Raw genomic sequence first — 18,182 nt, 5'->3', positions numbered from 1 at the left:
GCCTTGTAATGATCCTATTTCAGAAATTTGTATAGTAAACACTTGAGTTTTACACTGATCATTTAAATCATACTATATAGTCAGTCCAACAAAAATGTTTCTTAAATTAAATTGTATTTAATTAACGTGAAAGACCTAACAACTTGCATAAAAAAGAAGGAAGTCCGCAATGATGGCATCTCCATGAAATTCTTGCAGCCAAATCTTGTAGAGTCACAACGATCCACAAATCGCGCTGCTTAAGCTCAGGATGACTTTTCTTCACAGAAACCCATCTTTAAGTAATGTCTGCTTTCTGCTTTTTCCATGCTAAATTTGGCTCCTAGAAATTAATTTAAATTTCAGATTTCCTCTTTCTGATGCAAAACTCACGTAACTTTGAGTCTCAGTACTTATTTCAAGTGCAATGAACATTACATCTGGCATCATGGTAAGCTAGCAACTATCAAGTAGCATCCAGAATCTTGTTCAAAGTTAAGTCAGTTAAGTTTCATTAACAATATATCACTAGCAAAACTACTGGGTAAAAACTTTGAATGAAAATGTGAAACAAGACCACACAAATTCTAACTAATTTTGTTTGAAGTTCACACAATATACTTTTTCCATTAGGAAAGTCAGACAAAATTTGTTCCAACAATTTTGTTTACCGTTGACTGAAAATGTGCAATGTGCTAAAATAAGTCTTAGTGAGTAATTAGGATCAGCAGGTCAACTGTACAATATTTCATTACAATAAAGTTGCTACTTAGAAAATCAATGCTCTTTTTCTTGCCACTCTCAGCAGCCTTGCTTGCTTTGCATATGGCTGCATGTTTAATTAGCGATCCTTCTGTAAGTGTCTGCAATTAGCACAATGATGATTAATAAAATAACTCCTTTAAAGCTCAATTTAGGCAGCAGAACTGCACAATAAGGTATAATTAATTCATCATTAATTAATCATGGCTGATTAACTAATCTGTTGATTAAAAACACATTACGGCATAGTATCCCACCTGAGCTCTGGTGATTTTTCTATCCAGAACTGAAAGAGACTAAGTAGTAGTAAACCATTAAAAAAAATGCATCAAGCAGCAAGTTTATTCATTTAGTCAGGAAATTTAGATAGCAGAGATATATAAAATTTTCCAGCCTTTGTTCATTATTAGCATCCCCTGGGAAAATAAATAAAAAAGAAAGAAAGAAAGAAAAAAAGTACTATTTGTTAAATGTCAACAGATGAACAATAATTGCTGTTTTAGATCATTTATATTCTTAAAGAGGTGGGTTGTTGTTTTTTTTGAAAGCATCTCAGACAATGGACTAGACTCACACTTTTATAAACCAGACTAAAGGAGCAAATGCAGCAAAACAAGCTTGCAGGAGGGCTCAAGGAGGTCTAAGGCACTAAATGGAAAGCGGTGATTTGCTTTATGAGAAGACAAGATCAAGGTGACTGCAAAACATGCCACTGCGACACTGCTGTTGAGCTGTCCCCATTGCAGTGCCTTGCCTACAATGACTCCACGTTTATAAATTGTATATCAGGTCCCTGAACTTCAGCAAGCCTGAATACAGGAAAACATGCATTTCAATGTGTTGATTTGCTTGCCACCTAGTTCTCAAGCATTGTGGCATTTAAATCACATACTCAGTAAGTTCTGTGCAGTCACAATAACAAGGAACTTATATTTTAAATAACTCCTAGGATTTTCACTCTGTTATTTGCCCCCAGATACTTGGGCTTCAGTGAGTTAAAAGTGTTGAAATTCAAAATATCTGTAACTACAATAATTTGTCACAACTAAGTTCTTCAGCATTTATAAAGGACTGTATATAAGATTCAGCTGTTCCCACACTGTGACAACGCCTTTGAATTCACAACACATTATTTTCAGGCACTGGAATGGGCTGCCCAGGGAGGTGGTGGAGTCACCAACCCTGGAGGTGTTCAAGGAACGTTTGGATTTTGTGTTGAGGGAAAGGGTTTAGTGAGCACTACTGGTGGTAGGTGGATGGTTGGCCTGCATGATCTTGAAGGTCTTTTCCAACCTTGGGATTCTGTGATTATTTTCAGCAATGCCCAGCAACAGGACAAGGGGCAACGGGCACAAACTGGAATGCGGGAAGCTCCATCTGAACACAACAAAGATCTTTGTTACTATGAGGATGACAGAGCACTGGAACAGGCTGCCCAGAGAGGTTGTGGAGTCTCCTTCTGTGGAGATAACCGAAACCCACATGGATGCTTTCCTGTGCAACACACTGTAGGGAACCTGCTTCAGCAGGGGATTGGACTCTATTAAGGAATTAATTCAAAGTTCAGGAAAAAGATGATCTGAAAGGGAAAACAGAACTTCAGCTGGAGTAACTCAGTTACTTCGGGTATTCCTAATAAACCCAGAAAAAGATAAGAACAATAAAGGAAAAAGTGACATCTGAATCAGCATGCTCACTGAAGAATATTAGAGAACAAACTTTTAATTTATGAGTAAATCCTCAGTCCTTCAAAAGTAAGTGACATTACAGTAACCAATAACATTTTCTTTTTTTCCATTTTTTAACAGTCTTCAGGCTATCACTATGCCAATCTCTTAAATTTATTATAAATGTGAAGTGTTGAATAAGCAGAACTGTAAGTCACAGCAATTACATTTACCCATGAAAAGTACTGTTCATAAAAAAGAGCTCTATTTCCAAACCTTTTGTATTTTCTTCATGTTTTAATTCAAGTAAATTAATGAACATAAGAATCATTTCAATATGTGGCAGAGAAAGGAAGCTGGCTATAGTCAGTTTGATTGTTTTGTCACATAAAGAAGTTTATAAATCAATCCAGAAGGTCAAGTGACTTTTAATGTGGAAACTGGGAAAAAAAGAAAAAAAGAAAAAAAGAATTATTTAAGAGCAGAAAAATAAGAGGGATGTCCTTGGACAATTTCTGAGATCAGTTTACAGATGAAATCCTGACATGAAAGTGAAGGAAACGATACCAGGGATCTTCAAGATTAAAAGTGAACGTTTTCAAGCAATTTTTAAAAATGGACAATAAGTAATCAAAGATTTTAGAGGACAGTGGTAGTGCTCTGCCTAAAACTAAGATATAATCAACACAATATGAGTAATATAAAGGTGTGATACATGATACTGTTAGTGTCAGTTTCTTCATAAAGTCAAGTTTCCTTTCAATACAATAGCAAATTGCCCTGCAATTTCAACTCTTCCATTATCATGAAGTGAAATCTTCAACTCTCCTCCACGTCGAGAACATTGAAAAGCTGAATGGAAACAAGAGTAACATGAATCCAGAGTTAAAACTTTAGTATTACAAATCAATTTTTATAAAATGCATGAAAATTCAGGCTAACACGGCCTCTGTATCTCAGACTAGAATTCGACATAAGAGTCTGAACAAAGTGGTATGTAATAGCATGTAATCTGTTGTAATGAACTGAGTCTTCTTTGCACATCTAAAAATGTCTTAATGTACCCACTCATGAGATAGACCATTTCCCTAGACAAGAAGGAAGAATATTATTATCTGCTTAAGAAGAAAGAATCACTTCACAGGTAGTGAACTAGAACTAGACACTAGCTTCTAAGAACACATTTGGTTAATGAGTAAGTAAAACTGAAGTAACCAGCAGAAAAAGTCTGCAAAGAAATACAGATGCTGCTTCAGCTGTCACAAACTGAGACAAAAGTCTTACACAGACAGGAACAAATTTATAACTTCACATAATCCTGAATATATCATTTAATACACTTGGATAAAGTTTAATGATAAAATCTTTCCACTGATAAATAATCATAAATCTAATTTTTTTAATGAAAGTGTTTTTAGTCATACTCAGTTGAGAAGATAATGCTTGGCATGCTGACTCTGCAGTCTTGTTTCAGTCAGTCCAATGTTAGTTGCAGAACTACTTGGTCAGAGAGCGGCCTGGTTAGGATGGCATCTAGCAAAGGTTAGAGTTTCATAATGTTTTGCTTTTGTAAAAGGCTGCAAATGGATGACAATTCACTGATGTTTAGTCTCTCTACCTAATGAAATTCCAGCTGCAAGAGTTGTTCAAAGCTAAAGGGAACATGATATCCTCATGATATCCTAATTTATAACAGGGTAGAGATTGTATTTGGATCCTGGCAGTGTACGAGATCTCTAACAGATGGTACATATGCTGTACACTGTCAGATCATTTCTTAGCCACGGTTGACAAGAAAGCTCTTATTTATGCAAGGATATCAGATTCTTAGACTAAGCAAAGGGTCCCAAAACAGTGCAAATAGGAGCTATATGACTGCTATGGATGCTTCCTGGTCTTTTCTCTTCAATGAATTACCAGTTATTGATTTTAACAAGAGCAGTATGTATGTACGAACAAATGCTTTCAAATATAATATTTTGGGCTGTTAATGGTCCATGCCACACTAAATTTGGTGAACTACTATTGCCAAGTACAGATACACAGCTGAATTTTCCCACTTCTTTGAGATAGCAGATCTAAAGAAAAGAGCTAAATTATTTCTGAACTTAGAGGTTGGTTAGATTTTGTTTTTCCTTCTTTAAATGTGGAACCAGTGCTGTCTCTTTCATGGCAGACTTACTAATTTGATTTTGCTCCATTTTGTTTCATTTAAAAAAAAACCTGCAAAATATAAGAGGAAAAAAGCCACAAAGATCTTGCTCAAGACTATACGTAAATAATATTTGATCATCTTCTCCTTCTCTCACACAGAAACACTGATATTCCACACTGTGACTGAAAGAAAGCAGACCTGCACAGAATATTTCATTAATCAGATGATTTCATTTAATAGCAATGTCTTCAGAGAGATTCAAGCATCTCTGATGCGTTTTGGATCATGCAGCTATTTCAGTATGTTATGATCTGTAAAAATTATCTACAGTAATTCAATTCAGTGCCCTAAATTCCTTTGTGATTACCCTCAGATAGAGGAAAGTTCAATAGTATGTACAAAAAACTTCAGCACACTTACGTGTAATGTAGCATTCAGAAGGGGGCCAGTGACCTCACACCAACATCAACCCATTGCTTTGAGGAGCCTCTTATTAGACTAGGCCCTTTTACTTGAGCATTGGTTACAGAATTTGAGAACTACTGGATTTTATTTGTGATGTCATGATAATGACAAATCAGGAACAAGTGCTATTCTTGAAAAAATACCTGGTTTTAGAAATCATCATTGTTTTGACCAAATCTCTAATGCCTACAAAAGGATTGATGAAAAAGTCCTTGTACTTAGGCTTTACTCAATATCACTTAATGAAATTAAGACCTCTGAGACTTATATTCCAAAAAATAAGGTCAACAAATCTTCTGATTGATGGAGTGAAACACCTCTCCTTTGGCAGAAATGCTACACTTGTGCATAAATCTGATGCGGCCCAGTGAAAAAGAACACATACTAAAAAAAAAGCAGTGAATTCTATTGGTCTGTCTTTCCAGTTAATCTCATCATTTAAAAACTGTGATTATAACTGTGCAAAACTCTCTACTTCATGAATCTTTGAATGAGCAAAAACCTAACAAATGTAGATTTATTCTGTCTCATGAAGCAATTTCTTCACAAAAAAACGGAAGAGACTAAAACATTAAGAGACAGGACCTTAAGTTGAAAGAAAATCTGGCAAATGTTTTGAGAAGGTGATCTTACAGTTCAAGTAAGATCTGCTTCCTCCCACTCCTCATAAACCCCAGAAGCAATCACAGAAGTTAGAGGCAACAACAAAAGCAATTATATTCACACATTAATTTAGTTAACTGGATTAAAGAGGTCCAGAAAGATCCCTCCAGCTTCACCAAGCATTAAAAATTGCCCTGAATTAAAACTCTTCTCTTTAAATAAATTTGGAAAATCTTTCACAATACGTTTGGGTGTATTAAATTTCTTATGCATGTTTATAAATGACATAAAGATACACAAAATGACATAAAAGATACACAAAAAACTGTATACAGATACAACTGCTAAATAGTGTAAATACTACATTCAATGGCAATTATGAAAGTCTAAAATATCTGACATTATAAATTATCTTTATTAAAAACATATTTAATACTATTTCAGGAATTCCTCAAATGAAGAAAAGGATAAAGACTGATAGCAAACTCCCATTTGACACATCTTAAATATATATCTCCAGGAAAAATGAGTAAAGTATCTCACCTTGTAAAAAGACTGGAAAATTCTCTTTGCAGTTATTGAGAGTTTGTTGTTTGACAGTTTGGTTTAATAAAGATAGGAAGAGAACCCAGACACAGGATATTATGTCTGATACTTCAGCAGAGATGTAGCTGACCTCCTCCTAGAGGTCACAATACCCAGAAAGAGCTGATAACAAATACAATGTTCCTCTTTTTTTTTTGTATACAATTTCATATCTCATCTATTTTGGAACTAAAAGACTTTCAATTTTAAATGGAAGAAAACCTTTATTCTTGCAATAAAAGATACCGCAGAGACACTGCAGAAGTTTCTAAGTAGTCAAGAGATGCTTTAACTTATCAACCTTCAATGATATATTGACTGCCACCTTCTCTAAATAGCCGCATCACAAATGGAATTCACTCCAGTAATACCTGATAACCTTCCATGCACATGGAAGGAAAAGATTTTTCTGAACTTACCAAAAAAACCACAGGTTGATAAGAGGCCATATGAATTTGTCCCCTTTAAATCTGTTTTGTATCATTTCTACCACACATATTAAAAACAAATAAACAAACAAACAAGGCATTGATGGCAGCAGTCATAAAAGATATTTGTCTATTATGGGAAAAATACTGACAGCTAGCCTGAGAACAAGGCTTGTGAGTCAGGAGCACACCTAGAAAGGCACAGCTGGCTTTTCCAAGGCTGAATGCCTCAGAACTGTGGACATGCTGGAAAAGTCATCCATAACGGAAAAATAAGGAACTGTAATTGCAAATTATTGTCAGGAGAAACGGGACACCAGCCTGGGACAGTAGGAATCAGCAACTGGTATTGGCCACTTTAGCCAAAAGAAAAAAAAGCGGGGAGAAAGCAAAATGTCAGAGAGGATAGGAAGCTATACTGGCTGTCTCAGGGGAAAAAAACAAGCAGCACTGTACACCCTAAACTGTACGCTCATGTGTCTGTCATATTAAAATCTCTTATTTTCTAAGCAAAACAGAGCCTCTTTGAGTAGTTCCTGTGTTGCAGAAACTTTTCCTTTTCCTAGAGAATTTCCTAAACAAACCAAATCTTTGCTGGGAATGACCCCAAAAGCCCATGACACAAAGGTGATTGCCTTCAAAGTGAGACTGTCTATTATTTATATGATCCTACTTGTGGGGGGCAAACTCTTCTTATTTAGACCCTTCTGAGGTCTATTTGACACCCACTTCTGGGAATGGTTTGATAGCACTCACTACCAGTAACATTTTAAATATATGTGCACATGTAGGCAAATAATTGTAAGCATTACTGTTATTTTACTACTGAGATATTTTTAATAACCTGCAATACCTCAGTATGTATTTGCTGCTACGTTATTTGCTGCTGCTATATTCATCTTATATATATGTATATATACATATACACAAAATGCATGCACTTTCTTTCTTGTTCAGAAATCATAATAGGTTGATATACAGTTGCATTACTAATCATAGGTAGAATCTTCGGAGGTGATTTGTACTCAAGTAGAAAAATACAGGAAATAAAACTAATGTGTCCTTGTATGTAATAAAATTCTACAAACCCACTGCTGTGATCTCCATCCACCTACTTGCCAGGTAGCCCTTTAGACTGTGATAGGTATATTTGCACAAAAAATGAAAAAATCCTACCTTGTGGCAATATGGGACTTTTTTTTTGTTTTAATAAAAAATAAAATAAATAATAAAAATATTAGAGGAGATGGTTACTGTATCAGTTGCCTTTGCAGCTTAAGACAGTTTCTCAAAAGAGGTAAAACATGGTACATGTAAAACACATGAAAACATAAAAGTAAAAAATGCCACCTAAAAATGCAGACAGAATTTCTGACTGATTATTTAATGAAACACTGTCTACAAGTGGGATGAAAGTTTCTGATCTCCACACTACCATCTGGAGGTGCTCAAGACCTGGTTGGATGGGGCCTTGGGCAACCTGCTCTAGTACCAGGTCTGGAGGGTGGTGGCCCTGCCTATGGCAGGAGGTCAGAACCTGATGAGCCCTTGGGTCTCTACCAACCCAAGCCATTCTATGATTCTATAATCCCAAGACAAACAGCCAGTCCATCTGGATACAATGACAAAGACAGTTTCACCTCTTCTTTTCAAAAAGTATGGTGTTTCCCTCCCCTCTCCCCCACCACTCCCCGGCTTCATGGAAATCATAATAGATCTGTATGATACAAATGCAAGCAAGAGATCTTCAGAACAGATTGCAAAACTTTTCCTTCAACTCGTGATGGAAAAGTCTCAGTCACTGTGGATTACCACATCAAGCTATGGAGGTCTAGCAGATCCTTTAAAGAGCTTATCAGTGTCAAGGAAAGTTTGGTCTCAGATTCATTTGGCTAAATATAGGAAAGCTTATATTCAAGGTAGCTGTTTGTTTTGAAAGACGTTTCCTTTAGGGAACAAGAAATCCTATTAGATTAAGGATCCAACTTTTGTTTTAGACTAAGTGACAAGAATCATGTCTTTGAGAACAAGCGCATAAAAGAACAGTATTTTCAACACCAACATCACCACCCTGCAAGGGAACCAGAGGGTTAGGAGGGTATTTCACATTGCTTCTGTTCTTCCACTTTCTAGCAAAGCAACAGAAACATGAGAAGTGAAGAAGCACTCAATGTCTCTCCATCTAGCCTTGTCAAGTGTAACCGTTTCTCCCAGGTTTTCTTCCCCCATCACGGTCTTCATTATTTGCTTAGCAGTAAATACGTGATCCACTAAGCCTAACTTTTCCAAAGACAAAACAATTACCAATAATAAATCTGCTCTTTCACTTAAGATCCGGTCATCTCAAGAGTAGAACTGCAAATCACACTCATTACAAGCAAATGAAGTTGCCAGTGCCTATGCACCTTGTGTCCATTTAAATATTTAATATTAGATACATTTAAATTGATTGCTTTTTGTTCTATCCTTTCCTGCTACTATGTAAAACATCATCATATGAGAAAACTGATCTTAGGACAGAAGAAAAAACTGTACCATAAAGCATGTCCTTTAAGTACAATCTGAATGCACGTCTCCTCTTATCTAGCTATAAAAATACGAGCCACTTTAAATCATGAGTTTCCTAAAGAACTCATTGAAGGAATCTCGAGTAACTAATTTCCGTTTAAAAATCCCTAATTCAGATAGAACCATTTTTTTCATCTCAACATATACATGAACAGAAAGGAAAACTCAGTGATCCCTATGGGTCCCATCCAACACAGGAAATTCTATGATTCCATGCTTCTACATTGTACTGAGACGTATACAGATTGTGAGTGAGAATAGTGACTGATACCTCTTCCCAATAAGAAAAAGCAAGCCCTAAGGAGCAAGAAGCAAAGCACAATTCAGTCAAAACACACAATGAACATCAACTAAAGTTCACCAAGCTTCAGTCATGATGAAAGTTCATGACAGTAAAAATACAAAAGTTGAGATCAAAAACCAACCACAGAGTTATGGTCCATATACTTCAGATTCCCTACAGACTTAATGTGTCACACTGGGAGGTAGGAAAGAAAGCAGTTTCTTAAGGATTACCTCTCAGAAAAAAAATTTACTATTGAAGTTGAGAAACATATAAGGAGTTATTACAATATTTTGGATTGTAGTTTTTTTGTTTTTGTTTTTTTAAATAGATGAACAGCTTTGCAAGAAAACAGTTCCTCTTACCAAGCATTTCTTTCTTTCCCAGCTGCTCTGACCAGTAGCTGCTTAGAACAGCATGGGCAGATCCTTAAAAGAAATTGGAACGAAAAGCACAGAATTAGAATCACTATTTTATAGAGCGATTACATTCAAAATGCAAATGCCATACACAGATTGAATGTCCCATGTTTGTACTTAAGAGTAAAAATGCCTAGATTTTGCAAAGCAAACAGAACTTAAGGCTTCTGCATTTCATTTGTTTACAATCAAGCAGTATTACTTCCTCATCTTCCAACTTCAATGAAAATTTTGCCTAAGGGCTTTGTAATTAGCCTCAGGAATAATAGATAGTATAAGTTATAACATTTGAGCCAAAGTATTGACTTCTGGTAAACAAGTGAGCTTTCCTAATAACTGAATCTCAAAACATTAAAATTCAGTAACATTATTTACCTCGACAGTATGTTATTCAATAGAACAAATAGCAAAAACCACAAGAAAAAAAACTGAAACGATTTTTGAATATTCTTTAAGACTAGGAACAGGTGGATAGAAGTCACTATGGAAAAAGAAAAAACTCCCTCCCTTAACAGTTTTCACAAACAAAACTCTGTTTGTTCTTTTTTCCCCCAGTCTTGAATCACTGTTAAGCATCAGGACGTAGCTCAAGATCTTTTAAGATCTTGCTACAGCCTCTGGAAAACCAAGTTACTGTATCCCAATGGGCAGATACCTTAAATGACCAGAATGACTTCTCAGATTCGTGTTGTGTCAGTGCAAATCAGCTGCTATCAGCAAAGACATTCTGCAGGAAACCCAGATATGAAGCTAGTGTAATTATCAGGGCTCAGGGACACCAGGATATATAATGGTTAAGGAATTATTGCAAAAGAAAGATAATACAAAGTCATAACACTGTTAAAAGTATAAATCAGCTATATAGTGAAGAGGTTGTTTCTATAAAAGAACTTACAGATGCAAGACAAGCAACTATGAGCTGTAAGGAATCTAGAATCTCAAAGGTTCAGCAAACATCTAGCTTTTCCTATATAACAATAATAAACAAGCTCTGGGATCAGATACATCTACCACTCTGCCTCCTGGCTGTAACAGAAAAGTAGGACTGGAAGTTAAAAAAAAAAACAACTGAAACATGTGGCTTATATTTCCTTATAAAGACTTCTGCTAGAAGTGTACTATAACCACCACCACTCCAATAAAGAAGTTTTCTATTCAGCAAAATATGTAATGAAACTTTCTGCTCAAGTTCTCAGCGGACTAATTATTAGTCTGTGATCACTTTATGCCTAAGCAAATAACATTACTTTATTCTGCAGCAAACATCACAGAACATAAAAGAAACTAGAAGTTCTGCCTCTAAAAGTATAACTAGCTAAGTTTGTATTACTCATAGGGCTGAGAACATCCACAATAAAGAGTCCTTAAACTAGAGGAGATCTCAGCTGAAGCATCACAAATACAAAACAATGACAGAAGTGTATGTGAACTTCTTCTATAGTACTTGCTGAATTGCACAAGTAGTCTTTTGCTTTTCTCTAATTGCCACGGTTTTGTGATTTTGGGCTTTCGGTATTCCACATCATAACATCATGTGGGGCACTGGGACTTTAACTGTTAATGCTCAAGTCCTGGGTACCTGCCCTGAAGAGAACTACATTCCCCAGGGGACCTTGTGGTCAGGGAGAGGAGGTTTAACTCCTGGCAAGGTCACCTGATGCTCTTTCTCGCCTGCCCTTCGTGGTGGGCGCTGCTCCCGTCTCCCTGCTGCTCAACTGGACTGCGCATCTCACCTCAGCGTTGTGGTGAGGCCTATCCACCTTTCAGACATTCTCTCTCTCATTATATTTGATTTATTAGCTTCAATTCTGATTATATTGTACTATAGTGTGTTATCTTGCATTCCGATAATATACTTAGCACATTAGTTTGTTTCTCCTCAGTTCGGTGCCACTGTTTTTAACTATTTTGGGGTCCCCTGTTTCCTTTTTTTCTCTAGGCGCAGATCTGCGGATCCCTCCGCCCCGCTCATCACAGAACCGGGCCGAACCAGCCCGTAAACCATTGACATCTAATTGTAATATGTCAGGAAAAAGTAATGAACAAAGAGGCAGGAATATCTGGCCTGATGACAGCAGGAAGCTGAATTTTTCTAAACGAGTTTGGAATCAATAACGAAAGTTTTCCTGCTGTCCACAGAAAACAGTACTTCATTAGAAGAGATACTTTGAAGTATAAAGGCACATGAATCAAGTTCAATAAACATCTTTGAACTGAAACAAGACTAAGCCATTTCCCATGCATGTGCTCACACACCTGTAACAGGGTCTTCCAGCACGCCGTACCAAGGTGCAAAATATCTGGAGTAAAAATCATGGCCTTTGTCATTTCCATTGGGCTTTCCCTTCAGAGTGAGTATGAGTCCTTTCACTTTCCCAGTTTTTTCAGCTGACAGAAAACGTTGTGCACCCACTTGTAGTTCTTCCAGCACAGACCTTGAATTTAATTACAGAATTTGAATATTCCATATTCTTCATTTAACACGAGTTTAAGTTTTGAAAAGCATCAAAAAACCTTAAGATTGTCATCCCTGCACTCTCTGAACAGCCACAGTAAAGTGCTGGAGTAGAAAGATCCCTAACATTGTCCTCTCAACATCATTTTATATGACTGCCCAGAACGCATACTACACCCCTAGCAAGCAGAGGAAAAAAGATCAAACCATGCATTTCTTATCTACTTATGAAAACAGAGTGCCCAAGAATATGACCTCCAAAAATGTATGCTTTCATGTCAACCTTTTCATTACTGAAAAAAATATTTCATCACTACAGAATGCAAACAATAAGCATTCCACCTACTTTCTGAATGAGCAAGCAGTTTATATTACTCAGATCAGAGAATTCTAAAGCACTCTACAATTCTGTAAGTTGCAGATATTTCCCCAAAAAATGAAATTTTGGAAGAATTAAAGAATTCAGGTCTGGACAACATGTAACAAATTGTTAAGTATAACAATGAAATTCAGGTCTCCGAGATTAACAAATGCTGCAAAATGACTTGAATTGGAATTTCCTCTGTAAAGCTACTTATGATGCTGTAAAGTATGTGTAAGCAGATTAGTCAGCCATAGGGGCAGAGGAACCCACAGCATTCTGTCTGCACGTCCTGTCTCACTAAGTGCACCTGTACAGCTATGTAACTAATACTTCTTCAGCTGAGAACCAAGACCCCCAGTTTTCTGTTCCACTTTTTACTCAGGAAATTGGCAAAAAGACACCACCACCAAAACTGTTTCCTAAGCCTCCCTTTCTTGAAGACAGTTTTCCGACTAATCTTGTTTAGAGTTGCCGATTCCGTAAGCTCACAGGGAAGATTAAAGAATTATTTAACGTGGGAGTTTGAATTTGTGCTTTCAATCTCCACCTGTTTCAAAATAGATAAGTGAGCCGTGTGTGTAAAGAACAGTGGTTAAACAAAAAGAATCAATTTCTGCACACTTGCTCCAAAAAAGTACCAGATACCTTTCATAAGCATCACTGAGACGGACCAGGAGTTTCTTTGTGTCAGGAGAATAACGGAGATCTTGAACAATCATGTCACCAGTGGCAGCCTGATACAAAAAAAAAGAAACAATAAGAAACAGTGTCACTAGAAAATAAAATATTTACTTACAATTTTCCTACAATAACAAAATCCCTGCTAGAATAGGGCTTATGCAACATCCTTCATGCAACTTTCCAGTACATACAAGCAAGAAAAGCAAATGCACTGTGTGCATGAATGGATACGGTAGGTGCTAAGAGCTCTGTGTATGCCAGCCTGGAAAGAAATCCAGGGACTAAGAACAGGGCAAGGACACTAGGTTGCCCTCACAAGCATACAGCAGGCCAAAAGTGCCCATGAAATGTGACATTCTAGCCAGCAGAAGGCAAAGCTTAGCTACAGCATATTGAAGAATTCCATCTCCTGAACTACAGGATTCAGAGTTTTCAGCCTCCGTGCACAGTGCCTCAAGCAAAGTGAATTCACCACTATCCAGCCATTCTAATATAGCTCATTTAAATGCATTTCTAAGAGAACATCTCTCATTATATTTACCTTTATTAATTCTTCTACTTCCCGAAGTTCCTAAAGGAAAAAAAGAAAACTGTAGATCATAGAGTACTTACATGTATCTATCTACCCAAGTAAAAATAGGTAGGTATGTATCCAAACACACATACAAGCAAATAGATGCTTTCCTTGAAAACCTTTTATGAACAAAACCCTGCCTCACCTGTGGGTAGGTTGAGTAAAGCGGTAAGTCCAGCACAATATGGTCTTTCTCTTGTCTTGTTTTCAATTCCCCACTCAGAGTCACAAAAGTAAGAACTGAGTTTGGGTTTTCTAGAGAGAGAGAGAACATTATCAAACATATCAGTATGTATCAAACATAAGAGCTTGAAATAAATTATTATAGCTCATAAAGTAGCCTAGTATGTTCAAAAGAGTTATGCAGATAAAATCCAATAAGTTCAGTAAACTTGTACTGCAAGGCAAAATTCCCAGATGACATTTGCATATTCAGCATTGTTCCTTAGGAAGAAAGATAGTGGGGCATCAGAACAAGTGTAGACATCAGACTGCAGCCTGACAGCACTTGGTAAAAGAAAATACCTAAGGTATCTCCACACTTGTTCTCTAAATGTTCTGAAGACTTAATTGTACAAAAAGAGAGATTTTCTTAATTAGAAACAATTTTTATAACATCTACTATAATAACAAATAGCTTGTAAGCCTACTTTTTATGTGAAATAAAACAGCAGCTGAGGCAAGTGTAGCATGACCACAGAGGGGAACTTCATTGGCCGGGGTGAACCATCGGAGTCCAAAGCGGGAACCTTAAAAATAAAGTTTGTTTTTAAGTGGAATTGTGTTTTCTTTTCAATTTATTCCTACAGTTTCTAAGGATTAATGGCATTTCAGTCAATCAAAACGCATGTTATAATCAGTCTTGGTCTCAAAGGCTCCTACAACTGCCTTTGAGTGATTTTTGAAATACCTACTGCTCTCGAGACCCCTCTACAACTGCGGTCTACTCCTAATAGAGGAAAGCTACTTTGTTGCAAGATCAAAGAGTCAACGCGGCAGAGAAAGCGCTCTGCTTAGAAGTGCAAAAACAAAGCTTTATCCCCCTAAGTGAAACAAGGCGTGCCAAGGGTTTTGCTGGCGTACTGGAATCTGCGCCGCAGCTAAGTCAGTCACGAATTATTTTGCTTAAGCCACCAGTTGGTACTCACGAAAGACTAAAGCATGGTAAGCCTTCATTTTACTAAAAATCCTATTGCTATTAGTTGTTTAAAAAATAAAATCTAAGAGCAAGTATGCTAATAAAGTACCTTAACCTAAAATGAAAAGCCAGGCTATAGCCATGGCTGCAAAGTGAGCAGGTTCAGCAAGCTGATTTGGCTGAAAACTAATCCACCAAGTGATTCTGGATGGGCTCTAGGTACAATTTCAGGTTCCTTGGTTTTGGAAACCTGTTTGTTCCAGTACCACCTCTACAGAAACACTGAGACTTTGTGGCAATCTCCAGTAAGTGATGATTTCCTGAACAGCCAAGCCAGATTCCCTTTGCAATCTTTCGCATACAGAATAAGCTTTGTGTCTCTCTTCTCCTACTTGTCCAAGAGAATTATCTCAGGAGATAATTAGCAGGAATAGAAGTATTAACAGAAGGACCTTTGCATAGCATTTTCAGGAGACTTTCTGCACACAACCTGCTTATTTTGCAAAAGGCACTAAAACAAACGATCAGATTTATGAATAATGTTTGTGTACTGTAAAATGAATTGGAAAAGCTGAACAAATGAATCCATGTGCAAAAGGCTTAATAATATTATTAAAAGATGCATTACAGAATCACAGAATCACAGAATCACAGAATCACCCGGGTTGGAAGGGACCTCAAGGATCATGTAGTTCCAACCCCCTGCCTAGCAGGGCCACCAAACACACGCATTCAGATCAGGTTGCCCAGGACCCCGTCCAACCTGGCCTTGAACACGTCCAAGGACGGGGCATCCACAACCTCCCTGGGCAGCCCGTTCCAGGGCCTAACCACTCTCCTTGTAAAGAAAACTGCTTACAACTCCACAATTTTGCTTTTGCCATCTTATACATTAGCATCATTCTTTATAAATGCACCCATAGTTTCTTCCTGCTTCTTCTAAGAGACTGCAGGGCAAACAAAGCCACTCACTTTTGGTAAAGTCATCCGTAGGGTGCAGTTTTCTGATGAAGGCAGTTTCGGAAAGGTTCATTTCTGTCGCAATTCTTTGGTGCAAATTTTCATCCAAGTCCTAACAATGAGATGACAAACCCATTTAATGACAACTCATAAAAATACAGAATCAAACTGTCTTTCAAATCAATTCAGTCATCTCATTTTCCTGTGATAATGAAGCAGATTCATTTTTAGTTCAAAACATGTTGAGGGCAAAAATACAAAAAACCTTTGCAGCACAAAATAGGCTAACTAGTTCAATCACTGTGGTAGGTAGCCATTACCCATATCTCGTCTGTAAGCCCACAGATCCTTGAACAACATGGGGGATAGTTACAAAATGCTAAAGTCAGTCCTTCCAGAAGGACATATCTTTCATTCTGATTGAAGGCACAACAAGAAGTCATTGCTAGCAACCTAAAAATAGCTACAGCTCTCCTTTTTAACTCTGAGAAACCCATGTTAGCAGGGGGAATGTCGCAATGGCCAGGACAGTAACTAAGGCATTTTATCAGCACTTACTGCTGTACCCTCAACATTACTCCTTGAGCAACAGGAACAACGTGCTAAGTCAGTAAAAGTTGGAACAAGAAACTGAAGGAAGAAACATGCTGGAGCTCACTGCATGATAGAAGGGCACACGAGGTATAGCAACAGTATAAGTTGTTACTTCACTCTTGTTCCTTTCCCCCTGGTCACACAGACCAGCCAGGTTCAAGGGTCTGGTCTGTAAAGAACTAACATACAAATGAAAATGTACTAAGCGGATCTGGTCAAGTTCAACCTTGGTCAGATCGAACTTTGCCCTGCTAACTTGACTTTTTTCCCTCAATAACCTTAATCCTTTGAACCAACGATCCTCTGCTATTGCTGCAGAACAGTTAGTGATAGGCATAGCAGATCGATCCTTCCATGGTGAAACCTACACGATGAGACAACACCCCGACCTTTCACAGTCTTTGCTTTAACCCAGGAAATTAGCACTTGCTACAGAAATACAGAAATTAGAACAAAGACCAGCCAACATTTTGCTGAAAATAATAGAATTTTATTGAAATACTGCCATCATGTGGCACTTCTCGGGAAGGGCTTGTATCATCCCTCGTGTACTCCAGTTCTTAAAAAGCAGCTGCTGAGGCTGCTGCTCCATATGTTCTTGGAGCTCAGAACAAAATTAATTAGAACTTCATCTTTAACGACCCTGAAGCCTCTAGCCTGCAGAGGAAACGTTAAAATCTCAACATGCCATAGGCAACACGTAAGTCACCTTCTGAATGTATTAACATAATAAGTTTACAAGTTTAAGGTCAGTGCATTCAGAGAGGGGCGTGTTTAGATTTTAGATAGCCAAAAACAGCTCTGAAGTGAGATGTTCTGTGCCAACTTGGCTATCTTGGTAAGCATGCTCCATCGTATGAGATCTGTGAGGGTTCAGGAAGAGCTGAGCAGGATTCAGAGGGCCAGTGCGAACCACTAACAGACTACTACATTTACCTTCCCATTCCTATCAAGTGATACCACACAAATAAGACAAGACATGTACGTTTCTAATCTGGTCTAACAGCTGGTTCTGGGGAGCGGTAAACCAATCAGCACCATCTGCTCAGCACACCTTCACGAGAATGACTGCACTACAGGCACCGTGCAGCCTGCAGCAAAACCTGCCTGTCACAGGGACACAAGGCGACTCAGTCACAGGGCTGTACGCGTCTCTCCTCTCTTTCACAGGAAACAAAAAAAAAACCACCTCGTTGGGAAGGAAAAAGGAGAACCCGTTATAACGGCTAAGCCGCTCCGCCCGGGGCAGCGGCACAAGCACGCCTTGCCTGGAGGCAGCAGCCCCAGACAACCTCGCAACAACGGCAGCCACCGCTGCAGCCCCTCATTAAAGATCCGTCCGTTTTCTTTTTCAGACTTACATTTTCGAGCAGACAAACTGCCGCGGGGTTTCCACAAAACGGCCGGTTTGTAAAGGCATCAACCGTGAAAAGGGGGACCTGCATCGCCGCAGCGCTCCCGGCCTTTGCCCGCTGCTCCCTACGGCGCCCTGCCCGCAGCGC

The 18,182-nt window shown here is 38.0% G+C and overlaps 1 protein-coding gene across 4 annotated transcripts in view; it reads right to left on the bottom strand.

Annotated features, from left to right (window-relative positions):
• Window positions 1–18,182, bottom strand: part of PBLD (phenazine biosynthesis like protein domain containing) — a 23,725-nt gene extending 5,543 nt beyond the window's left edge. Inside the window, exons 1-9 of one of the 4 annotated variants that reach the window (XM_042818495.1) lie at window positions 18,042–18,182; window positions 16,099–16,198; window positions 14,639–14,737; window positions 14,134–14,243; window positions 13,956–13,985; window positions 13,379–13,467; window positions 12,171–12,349; window positions 9,861–9,923; window positions 2,434–3,260 (exon numbers count right to left, since the gene is read on the bottom strand). In XM_042818495.1, coding sequence (XP_042674429.1) covers window positions 3,148–3,260; window positions 9,861–9,923; window positions 12,171–12,349; window positions 13,379–13,467; window positions 13,956–13,985; window positions 14,134–14,243; window positions 14,639–14,737; window positions 16,099–16,198; window positions 18,042–18,125 — 867 coding nt within the window. In that variant the 5' untranslated portion in view covers window positions 18,126–18,182 and the 3' untranslated portion in view covers window positions 2,434–3,147. Of the gene's footprint in view, window positions 1–2,433; window positions 3,261–4,773; window positions 7,008–9,860; window positions 9,924–10,296; window positions 10,642–12,170; window positions 12,350–13,378; window positions 13,468–13,955; window positions 13,986–14,133; window positions 14,244–14,638; window positions 14,738–16,098; window positions 16,199–18,041 lie in introns of those variants that run through there. The other 3 variants (XM_042818497.1, XM_042818496.1, XM_042818498.1) reach the window with 3 other exon arrangements.

Source organism: Centrocercus urophasianus, unplaced genomic scaffold (genome assembly GCF_019232065.1).
Source record: "Centrocercus urophasianus isolate 14NV4802_14NV808 unplaced genomic scaffold, USGS_Curo_1.0 seq_17, whole genome shotgun sequence".
Taxonomy (NCBI): Eukaryota; Metazoa; Chordata; class Aves; order Galliformes; family Phasianidae; genus Centrocercus; species Centrocercus urophasianus.
Note: the sequence above shows the minus strand (reverse complement) of the source record. Positions and strands in the feature narration are given on the sequence as shown.